The following is a 19,892-nucleotide window of genomic DNA, read 5'->3' as shown; positions in this document are numbered from 1 at the left end:
ACCTTCCCAACACGAATTCTGAAGACAAAGCGGGTACATAAACAAATGTAGTGAAGAAAGCTGATGGTTCTCGGCTATCAAAAGCTATAGCATCTGGGGTTTTAAAGACTTGAAAGTAAAGAAGTGGCCATCTAGCTGAGAAGCAACAAAGCCCATATGGCAGAAGCACACCAGCCTGTGTGATCATGAGTTGTCGCAGGGGCAAGTATCAGGTATCAAAGAACAAAAAAATTCTATCATTGTGAATGAGGGGGAGTGCCGAGTGGTGACCCAAAGCCCATCTGTAGGCCACTGAACATCCCCTTAGAGAAGGGTGCCAGGGAGGAGATGAGCCAGTCAGGGTGCAGTGTAGCAATGATGAAACATACAACCTTCCTCTAGTTCTTTAACGCTTCCCCACTCCCACCCCCCATGATCATGATCCCAATTTTACTATACAAATCCAGCTAGACCAGAGAATGTACACTGGTACAGATAAAACTGGAAACACAGGTAATCCAGGACAGATGAACCCTTCAGGACCAGTGATGAGAGTGGTGATACCAGAAGGGTGGAGGGCCGGTGGGGTAGAAAGGGGGAACCAATCACAGTGATCTACATATAACTTCCTCCCTGGGGGATGGACAGCAGAAACGTGGGTGAGGGAGATGTCAGACAGTGTAAGATATGACAAAATAATAATAATTTATAAATTATCAAGGATTCATGAGGAAGGGGGAAGGGGGGAAGGAGGGGAAAATTGAGTTGATACCAAGGGCTCAAGTAGAAAGCAAACGCTTTGAGAATGATGATGGCAACAAATGTATAAATGTGCTTGACACAATGTATGTATGTATGTATGTATGTATGTATGTATGTATGTATTGTGATAAGAGTTGTAAGAGCCCCCAGTAAAATGATTTTTTAAAAAAAGAAAGGAGAGGGAAAAGTGGAGGGGGTTGAGGTGGAAATCAAGCAGGGCAAATAGAAAATTATCACAGAAGATAATAAAAATAAATGCAGGTACATCAGTAACTACAAGTATAAATGAGCTATGTACTACAGTTAAAAGATAAAGATTATCTTTGTCACAAAACAAGCAACTTTGTTCTTTGGAAAACTTCAGCCATACAGGAAAGCGGGGAAATCAGAGCCTAAGACACTCAGCAATCTGCTGCGGTCGTCGCATCTAAATGTATGCACAGCAGGTACCGCTTATCATGGAGTCCACTGGGATCTCCTGTTGAGACCTCGTAGTCACGTGCCTTAAAATACAACTGTGCTCCAGAAGCTTTGAAGGGCTGATTTTTCAGAACTAGACGGCCAGGCATTTTCCCTGAATACATAGGTATAGGAGTGTATTAAGAACACCTTTTAAAAAATGTAGCAAACACGACATAATGAAATCAAATCTAGATGGTAACAATGGTGTAGAATGCGCCCTTTGAGGGCAAGCAGATCCCAGCTGTTTTAAACCGGGTGTTTACAGGGGCGCCTGTTGAATGGAAGGCTGTCTCTGAGAGGCTGTAGTAAGTTGCAAGGGAGTGGGAGCTAGGTCGGCTTTCCCCAACTTTGTATCGCTAGATATTTGTTGTATAAACAAATGGCCTCATTAGTAACAATTTAGTACAATGCTCGCTGCGTCGTAAACATTCAATGTATATAACTGTTATTTATTAGAGTGGCGCTTGTTATTATTGAAGGCATTCAGCTGAGTGGCACAAAATAAGCAAGCGATAATTGGCAGTTTATTATATTTATAATTATTAGTCACGATACGTTACGGTGTCTAGCACATATCATTCACTCGTATTATAAACATCAAGTTTGTAATAAGGAGATGGATAAATAGTACTTTCATTATTGCTCCGAGCCTTCAGCACTGCCTGGCACTAAATAGTCAAGGGAAAAGTGGAGTTTATTTTTATTAATTATTATTATGGAATAGAGCAGTTAACACCACAGCTGGCCCCCAAAAGGCCCTTAATAAATGAATAAGTCTCCACTGAGGCTGTCAGCATGCCTAGGCAGCCCGAAGGAGCCCCGCCCCCGAGCCCGAAGCCCCGCCTCCGGCGGCCCCGCCCTCTCTGCGCATGCGCACTGAACCCCAGAAAGGGTTCCGCGCTCGCAAGCCCGGGAGCTGCCGCTTCCCGCCGCGTGCGTGCGTCGCTGCGTGCGTGTGCGTGCGTGCGTGCGTGCGTGCCGCGAACTCGCCGGGCACCGCGGCCTCGCCCTCGCCCTCCGCCCCTGCGCCTGCACCGCTTAGGCCACCCCCGCCCTCGCGACCCCCGCCGCGACCCCCGCCCGCCCGCCCGCACCCTGCCGGCCGCCCTTTTTTTTTTTTTTTTAATTTAAAGGGGGCGCAGCAGTAACGCTTCCCGCCCCAGGTGACGCCTCAGGGGTCTCCGGCCACAGCTGCCCCGCCGCCGAGGAACATGGCGAAGGTGGAGCAGGTCCTGAGTCTCGAGCCGCAGCATGAGCTCAAATTCCGAGGTAAGCTGCAGCTGCCCGGGCCCGGGCCGCCATCTTCGGGCCCGCGGGCCAGGTCCGGCCGGCGTCCCGTCCGAGTCCCGGGGCCAGGCCGGGCCCGCTGACGTCGGCCAGGCCCTGCTGCGGCCGCCCGGGCCTCGGGGGCACTTGTCACAGCTGTGGCTGTCACTGTCGCGCGCCCCAAATTTCCGCCCGAGCACCTCACGAGCTTGACCTCCCAGGTGTCAGATGTCAGCACCCAGTGACCCGCTGGACACCAGGCATGGCCGCCACTGCCCTCTGACCCCCGCCTGCACCCACAGTTCCCTCTTGCTGAGCTGGCTGCGTCCGAGGGGAAGCTCCTTGTGGGCAGGGCACGGCCCTCCCAAGCACACAGACCAATGAATGGAAGGGACCGCCACAGGAGTAGCGATGGGACAGGCCCAACTTCTAGTGTCTTTCTTCACCCCCCTGGCTGCCACTGAGGGTGGCTGACAGACTGGCCAGAGCCGGTGATCCCAGGTCACTCCCCCACCTGGGTCTCTCGAACTCCCAGGTTCCTAGCCAAGACCTGAGCTCGGTCACCTCCTAACCTGGGTCACTTGTACTTTTCCCCAGAGGTAGCCAGAGCCTGGCTTTTAAGGTTACTGCTCTCTCACCTGGGCCACTTGTACCTTTCCCCAGAGCTAGCCTGGGGCCTGGGCTCCCAGGTCACTCCCTCGCCTAGGTCTCTCAAACTCCCAGGTTCCTAGCCAAGGCCTGAGCTCGGTCACCTCCTAACCTGGGTCACTTGTACTTTTCCCCAGAGGTAGCCAGAGCCTGGCTTTTAAGGTTACTGCTCTCTCACCTGGGCCACTTGTACCTTTCCCCAGAGCTAGCCTGGGGCCTGGGCTCCCAGGTCACTCCCCCACCTGGGTCTCTCGAACTCCCAGTTTCCTAGCCAAGGCCTGAGCTCGGTCACCTCCTAACCTGGGTCACTTGTACTTTTCCCCAGAGGTAGCCAGAGCCTGGCTTTTAAGGTTACTGCTCTCTCACCTGGGCCACTTGTACCTTTCCCCAGAGCTAGCCTGGGGCCTGGGCTCCCAGGTCACTCCCCCACCTGGGTCTCTCGAACTCCCAGTTTCCTAGCCAAGGCCTGAGCTCGGTCACCTCCTAACCTGGGTCACTTGTACTTTTCCCCAGAGGTAGCCAGAGCCTGGCTTTTAAGGTTACTGCTCTCTCACCTGGGCCACTTGTACCTTTCCCCAGAGCTAGCCTGGGGCCTGGGCTCCCAGGTCATTCCCCCACCTGGGTCTCTCGAACTCCCAGTTTCCTAGCCAAGGCCTGAGCTCGGTCACCTCCTAACCTGGGTCACTTGTACTTTTCCCCAGAGGTAGCCAGAGCATGGCTTTGAAGGTTACTGCTCTCTCACCTGGGCCACTTGCTCATTCATTCTTTTCCATTTGTGTTAATGGTGTCACTGTGTGAAGGGTATGTAGTTGGTATCAGAGACAATTGCAAATAAGGCAGCCAGGGTCCCCGCTCTCAAAGAACTTCCAGTCTAACCAGGGTGATAGGTAGCCATGCCTGTGTGTGTATGCGCGCACACATACACACACACGATCCTGTGAAGGAGATAAAACAGGCTGACATGGTGGAGTAGCACTTGATGTGGGACAGACAGGTCATCATGATGTCCCCAGCACCTGGCCCCAGGAGGTGCTCAGGGGCATTTGTGGCAGGAGTGCTGGCCAGAGGTTTGTGCCAGTATTCTCCTGCCAGTGTCTGTGCACTGTGGAGGAGCAGTGAAACTCGTGGTATGTTAGACCCCAGACTTCAGAGCCGTTGCGCTGTGGGCGCCCTGGGAGACAGTGTAGGACTGCGATTGTCACTTTGACTCCTGGGAACACAATCTGAAATGACTCATGTGGAGCTGTGGCTTCGTTAGGGTGGAAAAACCAACCAATCAAACAGCCCCAGCCTAGCTTGCCTGCGTATCCTGTTCTTGCTAGTGCTCTTGTTAGCCTGATGCTTCTGTGCCTTCTGGAGGAGCCAGACCGGAGAGGGAGTCCAGCCAAGGGCATGCAATGAAGCCCTTTGCCCAGGAAATCTGGCCCGTGAAGCCTCCATTCCTGGAGCCCACCCACCTTTACATAGTACCAGCTGTGTGAAAGGTGCCGGGTGCAGCTCTGTCTCAGGAGCTGCACTTCTGTTGGCTCCTCGCCCCCAACCCAAGCACTTACGTTTAGGGAAAGGCTCAGCTGAGCGGTTTGTCAGGTTGTCCGGGGCTCACTTTCCAGCAAAGGTTGTTGGCTCTTGAGTCAGGAAGGCTACCCAGAAGTTGGCTGAATGCCCCACCCAGTACTTAAGTGTAGGGAAAGGCTCAGCTGAGTGGTTTGTCAGGTTATCTGGGAGTGCTTTTTCCAGTGAAGGTGGGTGGAGCTTGGTCAGAAAGGTCTGTTGGAAGTAGGCTGGAGGAAAGAATGGGTAGGAGCTTATCAGTTGGGAATTGCATGTGTAAGGCGCAAAGGCTGGGGTGATGCTTTGAGGGACTGCTAGCAGTTCTGGATGATAGTCACAGAGCACGTAAGGGGGTCTAGGGCCAAGTAGAGCTGTGGCTAGTGGGGAGACAGCAGTCAGATCTGAGCTTTTGTGCGTGAATAGTTGGTATCCAAGTTAACCACTTGATTTTGTTCTTTAGACAGTCCTGCCCGGGCTACCATTCCAACCCCCTTTCCCCCTCCCCCACAATACTCTAGTGATTCCCAGACCCCCTAGCCTCCAGCACATATGCTGCGTTGCTTCAATCTTATGTAAAGAGGCACAGATTTGAGAAAATGCGTGTTTGTGATCTGGTACTTTCAGTGCGATACAGGTGACCTTGGGCAGGTCATTTCACTCCCCAAAGCCTCAGACTCCTTCAGTCCATAGGGAGGATGCTCATGTCCTACTTGCTTCCTGTAGAAACTTTGTGGTTTAAAAACAGTGAAACTATAGCTGTTCAGGTGTTTTGTTGGTACAAATCTAGACAACCAGTTTCATCATTTCACCGATGCTTTACCTGGAAGATGGGAGAGAAGATGTGTTTTCTACTCCTTGGAAACCCACAGGGGCAGTTCTGCTCTGCCCTACAGGGTTGCTATGCATCAAATGGCAGCGAGTGTGACGGGAAAGGTATGGCTGCGAGGAGTGATGTGGGTGGCTCTGATTGGCCAGAGCAGCGATGACCAAAGTCATTGGTCATCTTTGTGGGGCAAGTGGCCCAAGAGAAGGCCTGGGGTCGCATTTTGGAGCTCGTTGGCTCACAGCTTCAAAAGAGCTATCTGCAGGTGTCTGCCTATGAGACCACATTTTGAAGTGGATTTGTGTGTGTGTGTTTGTGTATGTGTGTGTGTCTTCTAAAGGTGAACCCAAGGGCATTAAAATGCAGGTTCGATGCCCCGGCCAGCTTAGAAAAGGCTGAAAGCTGGCCCCTGGAGCTGGCCTCGCTGGTCCAAGTGACTCAGGGTGACGACTCTGACTTGTTCACTGAAAAGAGGGATCAGACTTCTCGGTTAACTTTAGGGCATTCCCATCACAGCGCCTATGCTCTTTAAAGGAGAGAAAACTCCACTGGCTGCCTGTGTTCTAGGCATTGCCTAAAACCACGTCGTGGGGTGGCTGTCACCAGTCTGTGCTCTAGGGAGTTGTGTGGGGGCATGCTGAAGTGAAGAGGCCTATAGAAGAAATGCGCAGGCAGATGGGGGGGATAGCCAAGGCTCAGAGAACGCCGGGCCACAGGGCTTGCTGTCCGAAGGAGCGGAGGGAGTGTGGCACCGTGAGTTCTGCCCAGACTTGGGGTGATTTTCACGAGAGTTTTCAGAAGTCGCCTGCCTTCGAGGCTCTCCCGGGGACACTGACTGAGGGTGCAGGGCTTCGGGAAGTCAGGTGATGTGCGGGTTGCACCCTGCCCCTCTTTCTCTTGGCCTTAGTCACCCCTGTACTTTCGGGCTCCTCCCTCTGGAGCCCCTGGGAGCCCAGCTTTCTGAATGAGCCATTTGCGTGCCCCCCCACCTCCGACTCCATCTGCAATAAATGGGCAAATGGCATGTCTTGTAGTTTTGTTGGTTAGCTCCAAGACAGTCCGTCTTCACGTCCCCCCATGCCACTGCCGCCTGAGGGTGGTCTGTTGACCATCTCTACCAGCTGGTTTATTAGGTGGATGCCCATTGGGGACCCCTTTCCTAACAAACCAAACTCACTGCCTCCCTGTCAATTCCATCTCAAAGCCACCCTATGGGACTGGGTAGAACTTCTTAGCCTTGGGCTCCTTCCATTGGGAATCTTTGTGGGATAGGCAGCCTCATCTCTTTCTGCAGAGCAGCTAGCGACTTGAACTGCTGACCTTGCGGCTGGAGCCCAACACATCACCCACTACACAGGCCACCAGAGTTCCCTGTGGTCTTCATGAAGTCTCTGCGGCCTCACGGCTCAGCAGGGACATCAGTGGGAGGGCACTGGTGGGGGGGGGGCGTTGGTCACCACTTTTGAGCAAAGACAGGAACTTGGGCTCTGTAGATGGTAGAAGGAAGGTGCACTCAAGAGTCACTGCTTTGTCCTCCAGTTGGTGTGTAATTTGAGGGTTTTTTTTTTTAGTTCAGAAATATACAAGCCTGTGGGTACCATCAGTGCCATGCGTGATTCTCTCTCAGATGTCAGTGTTGCGTGAATGCTTGCGCTCCAGCGCGGCCCTGGGGTCTGTACCAGCTCACGGCCACAGCAAGCCTGCTGGGCCTCACAGCTCAGCCAGTGTGAGCAGCCTGCGCACGCGCCTGTGGGTTGCTTTCTTCCCTCTACTTCCTAACCAGATTGCTCTTCAAAGCAAGGGGCGTGCCGCCTCCCCATCAGACCACAGCACCTTCAGAAGCAGCAGGAGTCCCTCCTGAGCTCCCAGTTCCTGGGAGAGCCTCACACCCCTTCCCCGTTAGGTCCTTGGGGAGAAGCAGTGGCACTTCCTGGCTGTGAGTTCTGGTTAGGAAAGTGCTGCTGGTGGTGGCGGCATTTCCTCAACGCACGGCTGTATCATGCATCACAGTTATCTTAATTACCTGGGAGTGTTTCATCATAGCGTGGATTTATTAAAATAATTAGGCTGAATTGTTGCTTATTAAGGAGATGAACTCTTTAACATTATTAACACTATCTTTTATTTATTAGATCTATAGAGCATCTTCTTTTTAAACACTGACAGCAGAATCCTGGGAACTTGGGCCCTCCAGTGCTATCACCCCAGTAGTTGAGGGGTCAAGGGAGTGAATTATGGTGGCTATCACTCACAGACTGCCCCAGGCTCAAGTTTTAGAGCCTGGAATTTGAAGTTTTGCATAAAGGAGTGATGACCCGCCTTGCCTCATACATCTTCACTGTCCTGGAGAAGCAAACGTGCAGTCTAAAGGGTGGCCGTGATTGGGGACAGATGAGCCTGGCTTTCAGCAAGATGACAAGGAAGATGAACAGAAGGCGCTGAGTTCCATTAGTCCAGATGAGGTTGCCACTGAGTGTCTATAGTACAATAAAAGCCTTCTGCCTGGGGAATGTGTTACAATGTTGCCTTTTGGCTTCCAAGCTGGCATCCTCATTTTCTGGGTGACCGTGGCCTGAGCTCAGTGAGGACAGGTGGTGGGGGGGGAGGGTGCGGCAGGACCACTGTGAAGTATGCACTCACCAGCCCCAGGTGCCCACTTCACAACAACCGGAGCTGTTCAGAGAGCTGTGGTAGAGACACAAAGTTGTCAAGCTGGGCAGTATGTGAAGAGAGGCTCTTTACCCACAGGCTTTTCCACCCTACTGGTATAGTGGTTACCCTCTGGGTTGCTAATGGCAAGGTCAGCAGTTGAAGCAACCAGCCATTCGATGGGAGAAAGATGAGGCTTTCTACTCCTGTAAAACTTACAACCTTGGAATCCCACAGGGGCAGCTCTCCCCTGTTTTATAGGGTTGTTATGAGTTGGAATTGACTCAATGGCAGTGAGTTGAGAGGGTCTTCATCACACTGGGGAGTAGGTGTGCGCGCTGGTGTCATAGTGCGTTGTGTGCTGGGCTTCTAACCACAAGGCCAGCAATTCAAGTGACCTAACCATGGAGTAAGCCACCTTGGTCACCACTCACTCTACCAGTCACTCCACAGGAGAAAGGCAAGGCTTTCTACTCCCATAAGGACTGACAGTCTTTAGAAACCCACAGGGTCAGTAGTGTCAGGATCATCACAGTGGTAGGAAGCCTTGGTTTGGGGTGTGTGCGTGTGCACAGGGAACATGTGTGTGCGTCCCCACCCTTAGGGACAGTAGATGTACAATCAGTGCTTCCTGATTACTGTCTCGGATGTGCCCCGTACAGTGGGCATTTCAGCTGTCACCTCCATCTTAGCTAGCCTGGGAAGAGGGGCTGGGCTGGATTCATCAGGACTTGGCAGAGGGGCAGCTCAGAAAGATTCAGTGCCCGCGTCTGCTGCTGAGTCTGTTAGATTGGCCTTCAGGACACTGAGCTGCACCCTGACTGCTTGCTCAGCTCTGCATGCCTTGTGATATGGGCCTGGGACGTTTAGGACACTGAATTTCTCACTGCCTTTAAAGACGAGAGGGTGAAGAGGACAGGAAAATGGACCCCAGGAAGCCTGTTAGCAACCAGGGGGACCACATGGGTTTCCAACTGCCACCAGCACTGTGGGCAAGGTTGAGGGCCAATGCAGGGCAGAGGCGACCTTCCCCCAGACTGCAAAATGGGACGGAGAGCACACACGCGCTATGTTAGATGGTGGTGGTGTTTGATGTAGATTATTTTACTGTTTAATCCCTTTGACAGTTCTAGGAGGTGGCTTACTCCATGGTTAGGTCACTTATACCCCATGAGGCCACAGTAGTAAACAGTGGTATAGGTATTTGAAACCAGGCTTGTCCTGCACTAAAGCCCATGTAATTTCCAGGCTCTCACTGTTGGATCCCTGATCCTTAGGGATGGTATGTGAAAGAATTCATTCTTGGGGGAAGGAGGTCAGGAGTTTATAGCCATTAAAGGAGTGTTTTACTGACTATAAAAGGCATTTACCTGTGTGGATCATCACAGACTGATGGATCACACTATAAAGAACAAACATTCCAGAACACTACATGTGGACCCTGTACATGGACCAAGAGGTAGTTGTTTGCACAGAGCAGGGCATCCTGCATGGCTGAAAATCAAGAAAGGTGTGTGTTAGCACTGTATCCTGTCACCATACTTATTCAAACTTCAAACTGTATGCTGAGCAAATAACTTGAGAAGCTGGACTACATACAGGAGAATGGGCCGTTGGGATTGGAAGAAGACCCATTAACAGCCTGTGAGATAGTGTAATTTTACTTGTTAAGCGTAATGAAGAGGACCTGAAGTACTTACTGATGAAGATCAGGTCTGCCGACTTCAGTATGGAATGCACCTCAACGTAAAACAAAAATCCTCACAACTGGACCAGTAAACATCATCATCCAAAATGGGAAAAAAGATTAAAGTTACCAAAGATTTCATTTTGCTTGGATCCATAATCAGTGCTCATGTAAATAGCAGTTGAGAGATCACGCAACCCATTCCACTGGGCAAATCTGCAGCAACAAGACTAAATGTTAAGTGTTGAACAGCAAAGATGTCATTTTGAGGACTAGGTGCACCTGACCTACATCATGGTATTTTCAGTTTTCTCCTATGTCTGTGAAAGCTGGGCAGTGAGTCAGGAAGTCCAGAGAAGAACGGTGCATCGAATCGTGGTGCTGGTGAAGAATCTTGGAAGTGCTGTTGACTGCCAGAATGAACAAAGCTGTCTTGGAAGAAGTACAACCTTTTAGAAGAGAGGATGGTGGGACTTTGCCTCATGTACTCTGGACATGTGATCAGGAGGGACCAGTGTCTGGAAACGGGCTAGTGGGGCAAGAGGAAAGTTAAAGGAAATAGAGGACAGAGCTAGGAGGCAAAGGGCATTTATGGAGTTCTAAATACAGGCATGTACTATGTAAATATATTTATATATAATGATAGGGAAATAGATCTATGTACATGTATTTGTATGCTAAGTAGTAAGGTAGCAGACAGGTATTGGGCCACTAATCAAGGAGTTCCTCAATGCAAGAACACTTTGTTCTAATAACCTGGCATTCCGTGATGCTTACCATCCCTACACAATTGCTGAAGACAAAACGGGTGCATAAGTAAATGTGGTGAGGAAAGCTGATGGTGCCCGGCTATTAAAAGATATAGCCTCTGGGGTCTTAAAGGCTTGAAGATAAACAAGTGGCCATCTAGTTCAGAAACAACAAAGCCCACATGGAAGAAGTACACCAGCCTGTGTGATCATGAATTGCCAATGGGATCAGGTATCAGGCGTCAAAGATTCAGAACAAAAAAAATCATATTAATGTGAATGAGGTGGAGTGTGGAGTGGAGACCCAAAACCCATCTGTAGACAACTGAACATCCCCTTGGAGAAGGGTCACAAGGAAGAGACGGGCCAGTCAGGGTGCAGTATAGCACCGAGGAAACATACAACTTTACAAAATGCCTCCTCCCCCCACTATCACGACCCCAATTCTACCTTACAAATCCAGCTAGACCAGACCATGTACACAGGTACCGATAAAGCTCGAAACACAGGGAATCCAGGACAGATAAATCCCTCAGGGCCAATAATGAGAGTAGCCATACCAGGAAGGTAAGGGAAAGGTCGAGGGAGAAAGGGGGAACCGATTACAGTGATATACATATAACCCCTTCCCTGGGGGACAGACAACAGAAAAGTGGGTGAAGGGAGACATCGGTCAGTGTAAGACATGGGAAAACATTTATTTATCAAGGGTTCATGAGGGAGGGAGGGAGGGGCGGGGGAATAATGAACTGATACCAAGGGCTCAAGTAGAAAGAAAATGTTTTGAAAATGACGATGGCGACTTGTGTACAAATGTGCCTGACACAATGGATGGATGGATGGATGGATTGTGATAAGAGCTGCATGATAGGAGGGGCATCGTGCGTGGTAAAGCTGAGGGTCATCGGAAAATAGGAGCCTACAGGAGGGACTTTTCACCATACTTTTTTGTTTTTTTATTTTATTTTTTTACCTTTCTTTTTTACCATACTTTTAAGAAAGTTCAGATTGATAACTCTCAAGTGTGTTTTTGTTTATCTTGTGTATGTTCTGCTTTTTATATCCTTTTTTTAATTGAGAAAGGTTTATAATTTTTTTCCAAAACCATTTTATTTGGAGCTACCATATAGACTCATGTGTATACCGAGTTTTTCAGCTCATTTTTAATGCAGTTTTTGTGGTAAAATTAGGTGCCTTGGCTGATATTCTGGTCAGCTTATACTCGAGTATATATAGTAATATTTGTATAGTTCCATAGTTCAGTCTCATTAAGCGAGAAAGCTTTATTTATATTTAGAATTAGCCACTGGATTCCGCTGAAATGGTTCAGATTTTGTTGACAACATTTAAAGACTCATAGTTGGGAGCCAGTCAAACATCTGCCTTCTGTCCGTCAGGCCTCATGCAGGTGTTGACCGTGGCTGCTCAGCCCGCTGGGTCCGGTGCTGTGACCTTGACGCCCTCAGTGGTAAGAGTGTGCCGTGGTCCATCCATCATGTTCCTGGCTGGCTGATGCACTTGTTGGGGGGGACTGATGGTGGCCCAGTGGTCAGGTGTGTTTCTCCTGGGGGTGCTCTCGGGCACATTTTCACTGCCTTCTTAGCCTCAGGCTCCTGGCTGCTGGAAGCGGACGACACATGGATCTGCTTTTTGTGTGTGGCTGTGGACACCTTTCACCACAGTCTTCTTGGCCTTTAACGCCTTTGCTTCAGCGCCTCCTTCGTAGAAAGGCGACAGTTATTTCTTGATTCCCTATATTTCGAAAGCATTAATGGGCTTTTGAGTAATTTACTCCTTTTCTCTGCTGAGGTGTAGGTGACCGAGTCATGAGTGTGCATATTTGTGCGGTGGCCCGAGGGTGCTTACTGAGATGTGACCGAAGGTAAATGACTACTTTCCATGCGACTTTCAGCTTTGTGGCAAGTGGGGCTCCAGAGCCTCCCTTGCTGGCCTCCCGGAAAGCATATCAGGGCAGCGAGGGTTCCGTGGTAGAGTCGTGGTCTTCTGTGCAGGGACCCTGCTTCTGTCCCTTGGCCCACCCTAGTTTGGCCACTCGGCTCATGCCCAGCAGGTTTCGGCAGTGGCCAGGTGTAGGTGAACAGCTGGTAGCTCACATCATCAGCTCATAGAACTTGTGACACTCCAGCAGCGGGATAGGTGAAGAACAGAAAGGCCGTTTGTTCTGTGGCGGGAGTGCTTTGGGACCTCATTGTCCCCGAAGGTGACATCCTGAGCCTGCGTGGGCAGTTGCATGGGCAGGACAGGTCATCATCCAAACTTGAGACCCTGGTTTGTGTTTCCCCACACCTGGCTGCCAGGAGCAGCCCACCTCTGCTTCTAGGCTGGGTCATTCACGCACTGCAAGTTTCCATGGGGACCAAGGAGCTAGTTTCTAGACCCTCGGTGGTAGGAGGTACAGTGTGACTGTAGGGACAGGGCACTTCGAGGCTGTCCGAAGAAGCTGTTAATTCTGCTGCGGGGTTTGGAGTTCCCAGGGAAGGTAGCGTTTGAGATGGTGACTCGGTGCGCGCCCTGCGCGCTCTGCATTTTTCGAAGTGCTCATCTATTTAGCTCTCCCAGCATGCATAGGAGCTGCTCACTGGTCAGGCCTCCAGTTAGGAGAGCTGGGCTTCCATCATGAGCCATTTGATTGGAATCCCAAGTCTCCGCCCTTACTTGAGCCATTTCCTCCCTTTTGAAAGGGGATGGGGGCTTGGCTGACTGTGAAGGCATGTCTCTTTCATATGCTCTGTGTGGTTGGGAAGGTGGGAGTGGGGGCTATGGGATATAAGACAAGGAGAATAAAAGATGATTGAACAGAAAAGGAGGAGTTAAAATGAGGGTAGGTGCCCTCAATTGTCATTGTAATCGTTTCGGGGCACCTACGGACAGTACCCAGTGGCCCTGGGCACTGCAGTGCCTGTTGACAGAAGTCCCCGCTACCTGTGCTCCGAAGGACCCCTTCGTGAGTGAGCCTTTACTCTCTGTAGCTACCATTGTTAGGGACCATTGAGTCACTGCCAACTCACAGTGACTGTACAACAGAGTGAAAGCCTGTCCTGTCTTGCTCCATCCTCACAATTGTTATGTTTGAGCCCATTGCTGTAGTCACCATGTTGATCCGTCTTCTGAAGGTCTTCCTCTTCATGGCTGACCATCTCCCCAAACAAGCACGATGCCTTTTTCCAGGCACTGACCCCTTGGGATCACGTGTCCCAAGTACTGGAGACGGAGTCCCATCATCCTTGCTTCCAAGGAGCAATCCTGGCTGTTCAAGACAGATTTGTTCGTTCTGGCCTTCCATGGTACGTCCAATAGTCCACGTCAACACCGTGAATCAAATCCATCTGTTCTTCTCCAGTCTTATTCATGGTCCGGTTTTCACAGACTCATCAGGTGATAGAAGATCCAATGGCTTGCGTCAAGTGCACCTAAACCTTCAAAGTGACATCCTTGTTCTTCAACACTTCAAAGTAGTCTGTGCGACAGATTTGCAGTATGTTTGATTACTTGACTGCTGCTTCCATGAGCATTGATTGTGGTTCTAAGCAAAATGCAATCCCTTACAACGCCGGTCTTTCTCCATTTATCATGATGCTGTTTGCTGGTCCAATTGTGAGGATTTGGGGTTTTTGTTTTACATTGAATTGCAGTCCACTATGAGTGCTGCCGTCTTTGATCTTCCTCAGCAAGTACTTTAAGTCAGCAATAAGGTGGTGTCCTCTGCACATCGCAGGTTGTCGATGAGCCTCCCTCCCATGCTGATGCCATGTTCTTCACAGAGTCAGCGTGCCCACAGCTGGAAGAAGTGTGGTGAGAGGATACAAAGGGGTGGCGACACACCCTTTCTTGGTTTTAAACATGTGAGAATCATTCCTTGTTCTGTTTGAACAATTGCCTCTTGATTCACGTACAGATTTTACATGAGTACCATGTAGTCGTCTGGAATTCTCATTCTTCTGAAGGCTACCCATAATTTGTTATGACCCACACATTCAGATGCCTTTGTATAGTCAATAAAACACAAATAAACACTTTTCAGGGATTCTCTGCCTTCAGCCAAGATCCATCTGACATTAGGAGTGAGATCCCATGTGCTGCCTCCTCTTCTGAATCCGGCCTGGATTTCTGGCAGCCCCCTGTCAATGTACTGTTGCAACTATTACTGAATTATCTTCAGCAAAATTTTATTTGTATGTGATAGCAGTGATTATTTTGTTCAGCAATTTCCACATTCTATTGGGTCACCTTTCTTTGGAATGAACACAGATGCATCTCTTCGTAGGTTGACCGGGTAGCTCTCGTCCACACTTCTGGACATAGACGAGTGTTTCTAGTGCTTTGTCGCGTGCGGAAGCATTTCATTCGGTATCCCGTTCATTGCCGGGCTTGCTTGATAATGTCTTCCCTACAGCTTGGACTTCTCCCTTCAAGACTGTTGGCTCTTGATCGCTGCTACCTCTGGAAATGGTTGAACACTGACCGCTGCTTTTGGGTAGAGGACTCTTTGAATTCCCCCATCTTCTTTTGATGCGTTCTAAGTATTTGCCTGTTAATATTTGAAACTCGAGGCTCGAGTGTTTTTCTTCAGTTCTTTCAGCTTGAGACATGCTGACGTGTTGTACCTTTTTGAGTTTGTAACTCTAAATCTTTGCACATTTCATTATAATACTTTAATTTGCTTCTTGGACTGCCCTTTGAAGTTTTCTGTTCAGTTCGTTTTACTTCATCGCCTCTTCCATTGGCTTTAGGTGTGCTACATTAAGGAGCAAGTTCGAGTCTCTTGTGACATCCACTTTGATCTTTGCTCTTTCCTGCCTTGTCAGTGACCTGTGGCTTTCTTCAGGTATTTGCCCTCCCACAGCTGTCATTACTGTGCAGGGAGTCCAGTCTGTTCTGGAAATTCAGGTGGGGTATGCACAAGGGGGTCTTTTGGCTCTTGTGGACTCCGATGTAATTTCAGCCTGAGCTTAGGTATGAGCAAGTGGTGATCTGCTGATGGCGGGATTCTCCATTGCCTCTTTCCACAGACACAATCAGTTTGATTCCTGTGTATTCCATCTGGAGAAATTTATGGGCATAGCCACCATTAATGTGAAAAGGGGGATTTGAATAAGGGGGAAGTCATCGGTGTCAGCAACATTTTGTCATGTGATCTCCAGCTTTCTTTGTCACAAAGGTCACAGTTTCCAACTGTGTTCTTTCCTCTGTGTTTCCAACCTTACATTCCAGTCGCCAGTAGTCATCAATGCACCTTGATTGCATATTTGAAAAAATTCAGGCTGAAGAAATTTGTAGAAGTGTTGGTGGGTGCATTAGTTTGAATAATAGTTATATTCACTGGCCTTTCTTTTTTAAAATCATCTTCTTGGGGGCTCACAACTCTTATCACAATCCATACATACGTCCACTATCTCAAGCACCTTTGTACATTTGACCTCATCCTCAAAACATTTGCTCCTCATTGCCCCCCCTATGATCCCTTGATATTTATAAATTATTATTATTTCGTCATGTCTTACTCTGTCGGATGTCTCCCTTCACCCACTTTTCTGTTGTTCATCCCCCAGGGAGGGGGTTATATGTAGATCCTTGTAATTGGTTCCCCCTTTCTACCCCACCTTCCCCCCACCCTCCCGGTATCGCCACTCTCACCACTGGTCCTGAAGGGATCATCTGTCCTGGATTCCCTGTGTTTCCAGTTGCTATCTGTACCAGTGTACATCCTCTGGTCTAGCCAGATTTGTAAGGTAGAATTGGGATCATGGCGGGGAGGAAACATTTAGGAACTAGAGGAAAGTTGTATGTTTCATCGTTGCTAAACTGCACCCTGACTGATTCTTCTACTCCCTGCAACCCTTCTGTAAGGGGATGTCCAGTTGCCTACAGATGGGCTTTGGGTCCCCACTCTGCAGTCCTCCTCATTCACAATGATAGGATTTTTTGTTTTTTGATGCCTGATACCCGATCCCTTCGACACCTTGTGATCACACAGGCTGGTGTGCTTCTTCCATGTGGACTTTGTTGCTTCTCAGCTAGATTGCCACTTGTTTACCTTTAAGCCTTTAAGACCCCAGGTGCTCTATCTTTTGATAGCCGGGGACTATTTACTGGCCTTTCTTTTAAGTATGTAGGTATTATTCTATCACAGTGTTATACTTCAAAGTAGACTTGAAATGTTCTTTTGACAATGAACGGGACACTGTTCCTCTTGAATTTCGCATCCTCAGAGAGTAAGCTGTGTGATGGTCTGATTCAGAATGGCCAATACCAGACCATTTCTGTGCACTACTGACTGCCTAGGATATTGATCTTTACATGTTCCATTTATTTTTTCACTGTTTCTAATTTTCCTAAATTCATACGTGGTACATTTTATGTACTTCTCATGTGGAGTCTGGTCCCAAAGCTTTACTCTGTCTACAACATTAAGGCGGACACTGCTTTGAGAAGGCGGCTTTCTCCAGTCAGGTTTTGAGCACCTGCCCACCTGAGGACTCATCTTGCTGCACTGTGTCTGACAGTGTTGCGCTGCTGCCTTTCCTAAGGGTTTCAGTGGCTAATTCCTCAAAAGTGAATAGCCTATTACTTTTTCTTAGTTTCTTCTTAGCCTGGACGTTCAGCTGAAACATGCTCACCAGGGTGACCCTGAGAGTATTTGAGGTACTTGTGACCTTTCAGCATCCCAGCCACACGTAGCCATCTCTGTACAACATGCTGACGCTGACAGGAGTGGCTGGCTGTCTTTGTAACTCCACCACATGCCTGGATGAGGACAGTGCAGGTGAGGCGTTTGTGACAGACGCACCCCGGGGGCTGGAGTTCAAGTGAAGGTGTATGGGACCTGTGGGCCTTGGACTGTGCCAAGAAGAGAATGCAGCGGGGGTCGCTGAGTTCTGCTATCCCACTTGGGTTTTGATGAGTCATCATAACCTCAATCCCACAAGAAGAGATGAAAGTGGGGCCCAGTGTCCCTGAGCTGAGAACCTCCTAGACCAGCGGTTCTCAACCTGTGGTTCACAACCCCTTTGGGGGTCGAGTGACCCTTTCCCAGGGGTCGCCCGATTTACAACAGTAGCAACATTAGTGATGAAGTAGCAATGAAAATAATGTGGTTGGAGGGTCAACGCAACATGAGGAACTGTATTAAAGGGTCTCAGTGAGAGGAAGGTTGAGAACTGCTGTCCTAGACCCCGGAGCCTGAGAGAGCTGAACAGCAGCGCAAGGGAGAAGCAGCAGCAGAGAAATACAGCACAGCCAGCCCCGCAGAGTGAGACGTCTGAACACCACATTTGGGCAGGAGGCTTATGGGCAGGGTGGGCTCCTCTGGACACTCACTGGTGGGCCTAACGAGCTTTGCAACACTTGCCTAAGCAGGATAAGGCCTGACATCACCTTCCAACGGAGGCCAAGAGGCTGAAGGCCAGGGAGAAGCAGTTCCTGGTTTGTAGGTTTTAGGTTTGAGACCACCTGGAAGCTGGTCCTGGTGGTCCAGAAGAGCGTTGAGAGAGCAGAGAGGGGTGTCTGCTGTGGTGGAAGTGACAGTAAGCTACTGGTGGGGACACATCACTTCATGCACTTTGTGCAGAAGACATTTAACGTTTTCTCCCAATTAGCGGTTAACTTTCCTTCCTCTATAAACGTATGTTCTCGCCTCCCCTCTCCCCATCCTGCTGAAGGTCAAGGCTACCTCTGTTCTGCCCTGCTCCTTGCCCACCCCTCCTGGCAGCTGGCTGTGAGTCCCTGTCTCACGTTTCACCCCTCTGATTCTTTCCCCAGCTGACAGACATGCTCTGGAGGTTCTCCCTGGCTGTCTGGCTTTGGGTCCTCCTGGTCCACCTTCAGGGAAAAGGGTGCCCCAGCCCCGCTCCAGCCAGTTCCTCTGAGGCAAAGCTCACTTATGCCTCCTCTCTCCAACCTTCTCCCCAACTCCCATATTGCTCTGCTTCTCTGCTAGACTTGGGTAGCTCGATGGCACGGCTACATGGAACACACAGGCCATCCTCACAAATTAGTAGGGAAGCAACAGGTTACAACCTGGGATCATGATTACAGGCTATCAGGAAACACAGTAGGTATCAGGAAACACAGACAAACTTTCCCTTCTTCTGTAAAGGACAGCCCTCTCAGCCTCCCTAGTCCACGCAGGGCCCCCGTTGTCTCCGGAAGACGGCCATCAACCTTGCTCTCACTCTGCTTGGGTCAGGGTTCTGAAGCGCCTTAGCTTTCCTGTTAGTAGCTCTGCCTGGAGATGCCACTCTCCTCCAGGAAGCCTCTGCCCAAAGGTGCTCAGCTCTTTGCTCTGTGGGCTAGCACACCCACGTTAGCCCCTTGGTCGGAGGGCAAGGAAACCTACCACAAGCACCCTCTAGCAGGGGTTCTGTTTCCACTTTTACGTCTCTCTCACAAACTGTTGCTAATCGTAAAGCTCCCTGTCTCCTGAGTCTAGGAGATTCTCAACCTGGGGACCCTGGGATGGTCATTTTAAGCCTAGCAGAATGGCAAAACTGACCAGTCCACTCGATAGATTTCCAGACACCTTATTTACATGGCTCTGGCTCCATAGGGTCCATCTACCCACCCTGTTTGTATTCTTAGCAGCTGTCTAATCCCCTTGGTGGGCTATAAGCACCTTATTTGCATAGCCCCTCACAGTCATTTTGTAGGAGTCATCAGACCATGTTGCAAAAGACTGTATCAGTTGGATTTATCCTGCTGCACTTGTCTTCCGTCACAACTACATTTTTGGAAGCAGGGAATCTCAATTGCTGATTTGTTCTTTCCTGCCGGTTTTCAAACCTGGGCCTTCACGCAGCCTCTCAGGTCACTAGGTTTCCCTGTGGAAGTGGGGCTTTACCCACCTGCTCATCATCTTTGACTGATGCTGAGCAGAGTGCCCTCATTAGTCTTCTCCAGGCAGCCCCTCCCACCAGCTGAGTGGGCATCACCAAGGGCATCCCTTTCCCTGGTCTGGGTGCATCCGCTGCCTGGCCGTTCCCGTGTGCCATGGACTGTGCCTCCCACATCTGAGGACAGGCCCCATGCTCTTCACTCCCCTTTCACCGCTCCTGTCTCCACATTTCACATAGCCATGCACTGAGCCCCTCGTAGTCCAAACCTCTCTTGTTTCTCCCATGCCCGTCGCCTGCCCTGTGGTTTGCTCCAGTCATAATAGCCCCTGTCCCCTCGCTCTGATTTTACCTTCCAACTCTCAAACATTTCCGTTCCCCGAATCAGGCAGCTTCACATCCCAGAGACTTAGCTCCTCCTCAAATCCCTCCCGAGCCGCCCCCTCAGCCCCCCCCCCATTCCACAA

The 19,892-nt window shown here is 49.9% G+C and overlaps 1 protein-coding gene across 1 annotated transcript in view; it reads left to right on the top strand.

Annotated features, from left to right (window-relative positions):
• Nucleotides 1–2,244: 2,244 nt before the first annotated feature.
• The window catches only part of VAPB (VAMP associated protein B and C), a 73,739-nt gene continuing 56,091 nt past the window's right edge, over nt 2,245–19,892 (top strand). Inside the window, exon 1 of the mRNA XM_075528380.1 lies at nt 2,245–2,472. Coding sequence (XP_075384495.1) covers nt 2,415–2,472 — 58 coding nt within the window. The 5' untranslated portion in view covers nt 2,245–2,414. The remainder of the gene's footprint in view (nt 2,473–19,892) is intronic.

This window comes from Tenrec ecaudatus, chromosome 12 (assembly GCF_050624435.1).
Source record: "Tenrec ecaudatus isolate mTenEca1 chromosome 12, mTenEca1.hap1, whole genome shotgun sequence".
In the NCBI taxonomy this organism is placed as follows: Eukaryota; Metazoa; Chordata; class Mammalia; order Afrosoricida; family Tenrecidae; genus Tenrec; species Tenrec ecaudatus.
Note: the sequence above shows the minus strand (reverse complement) of the source record. Positions and strands in the feature narration are given on the sequence as shown.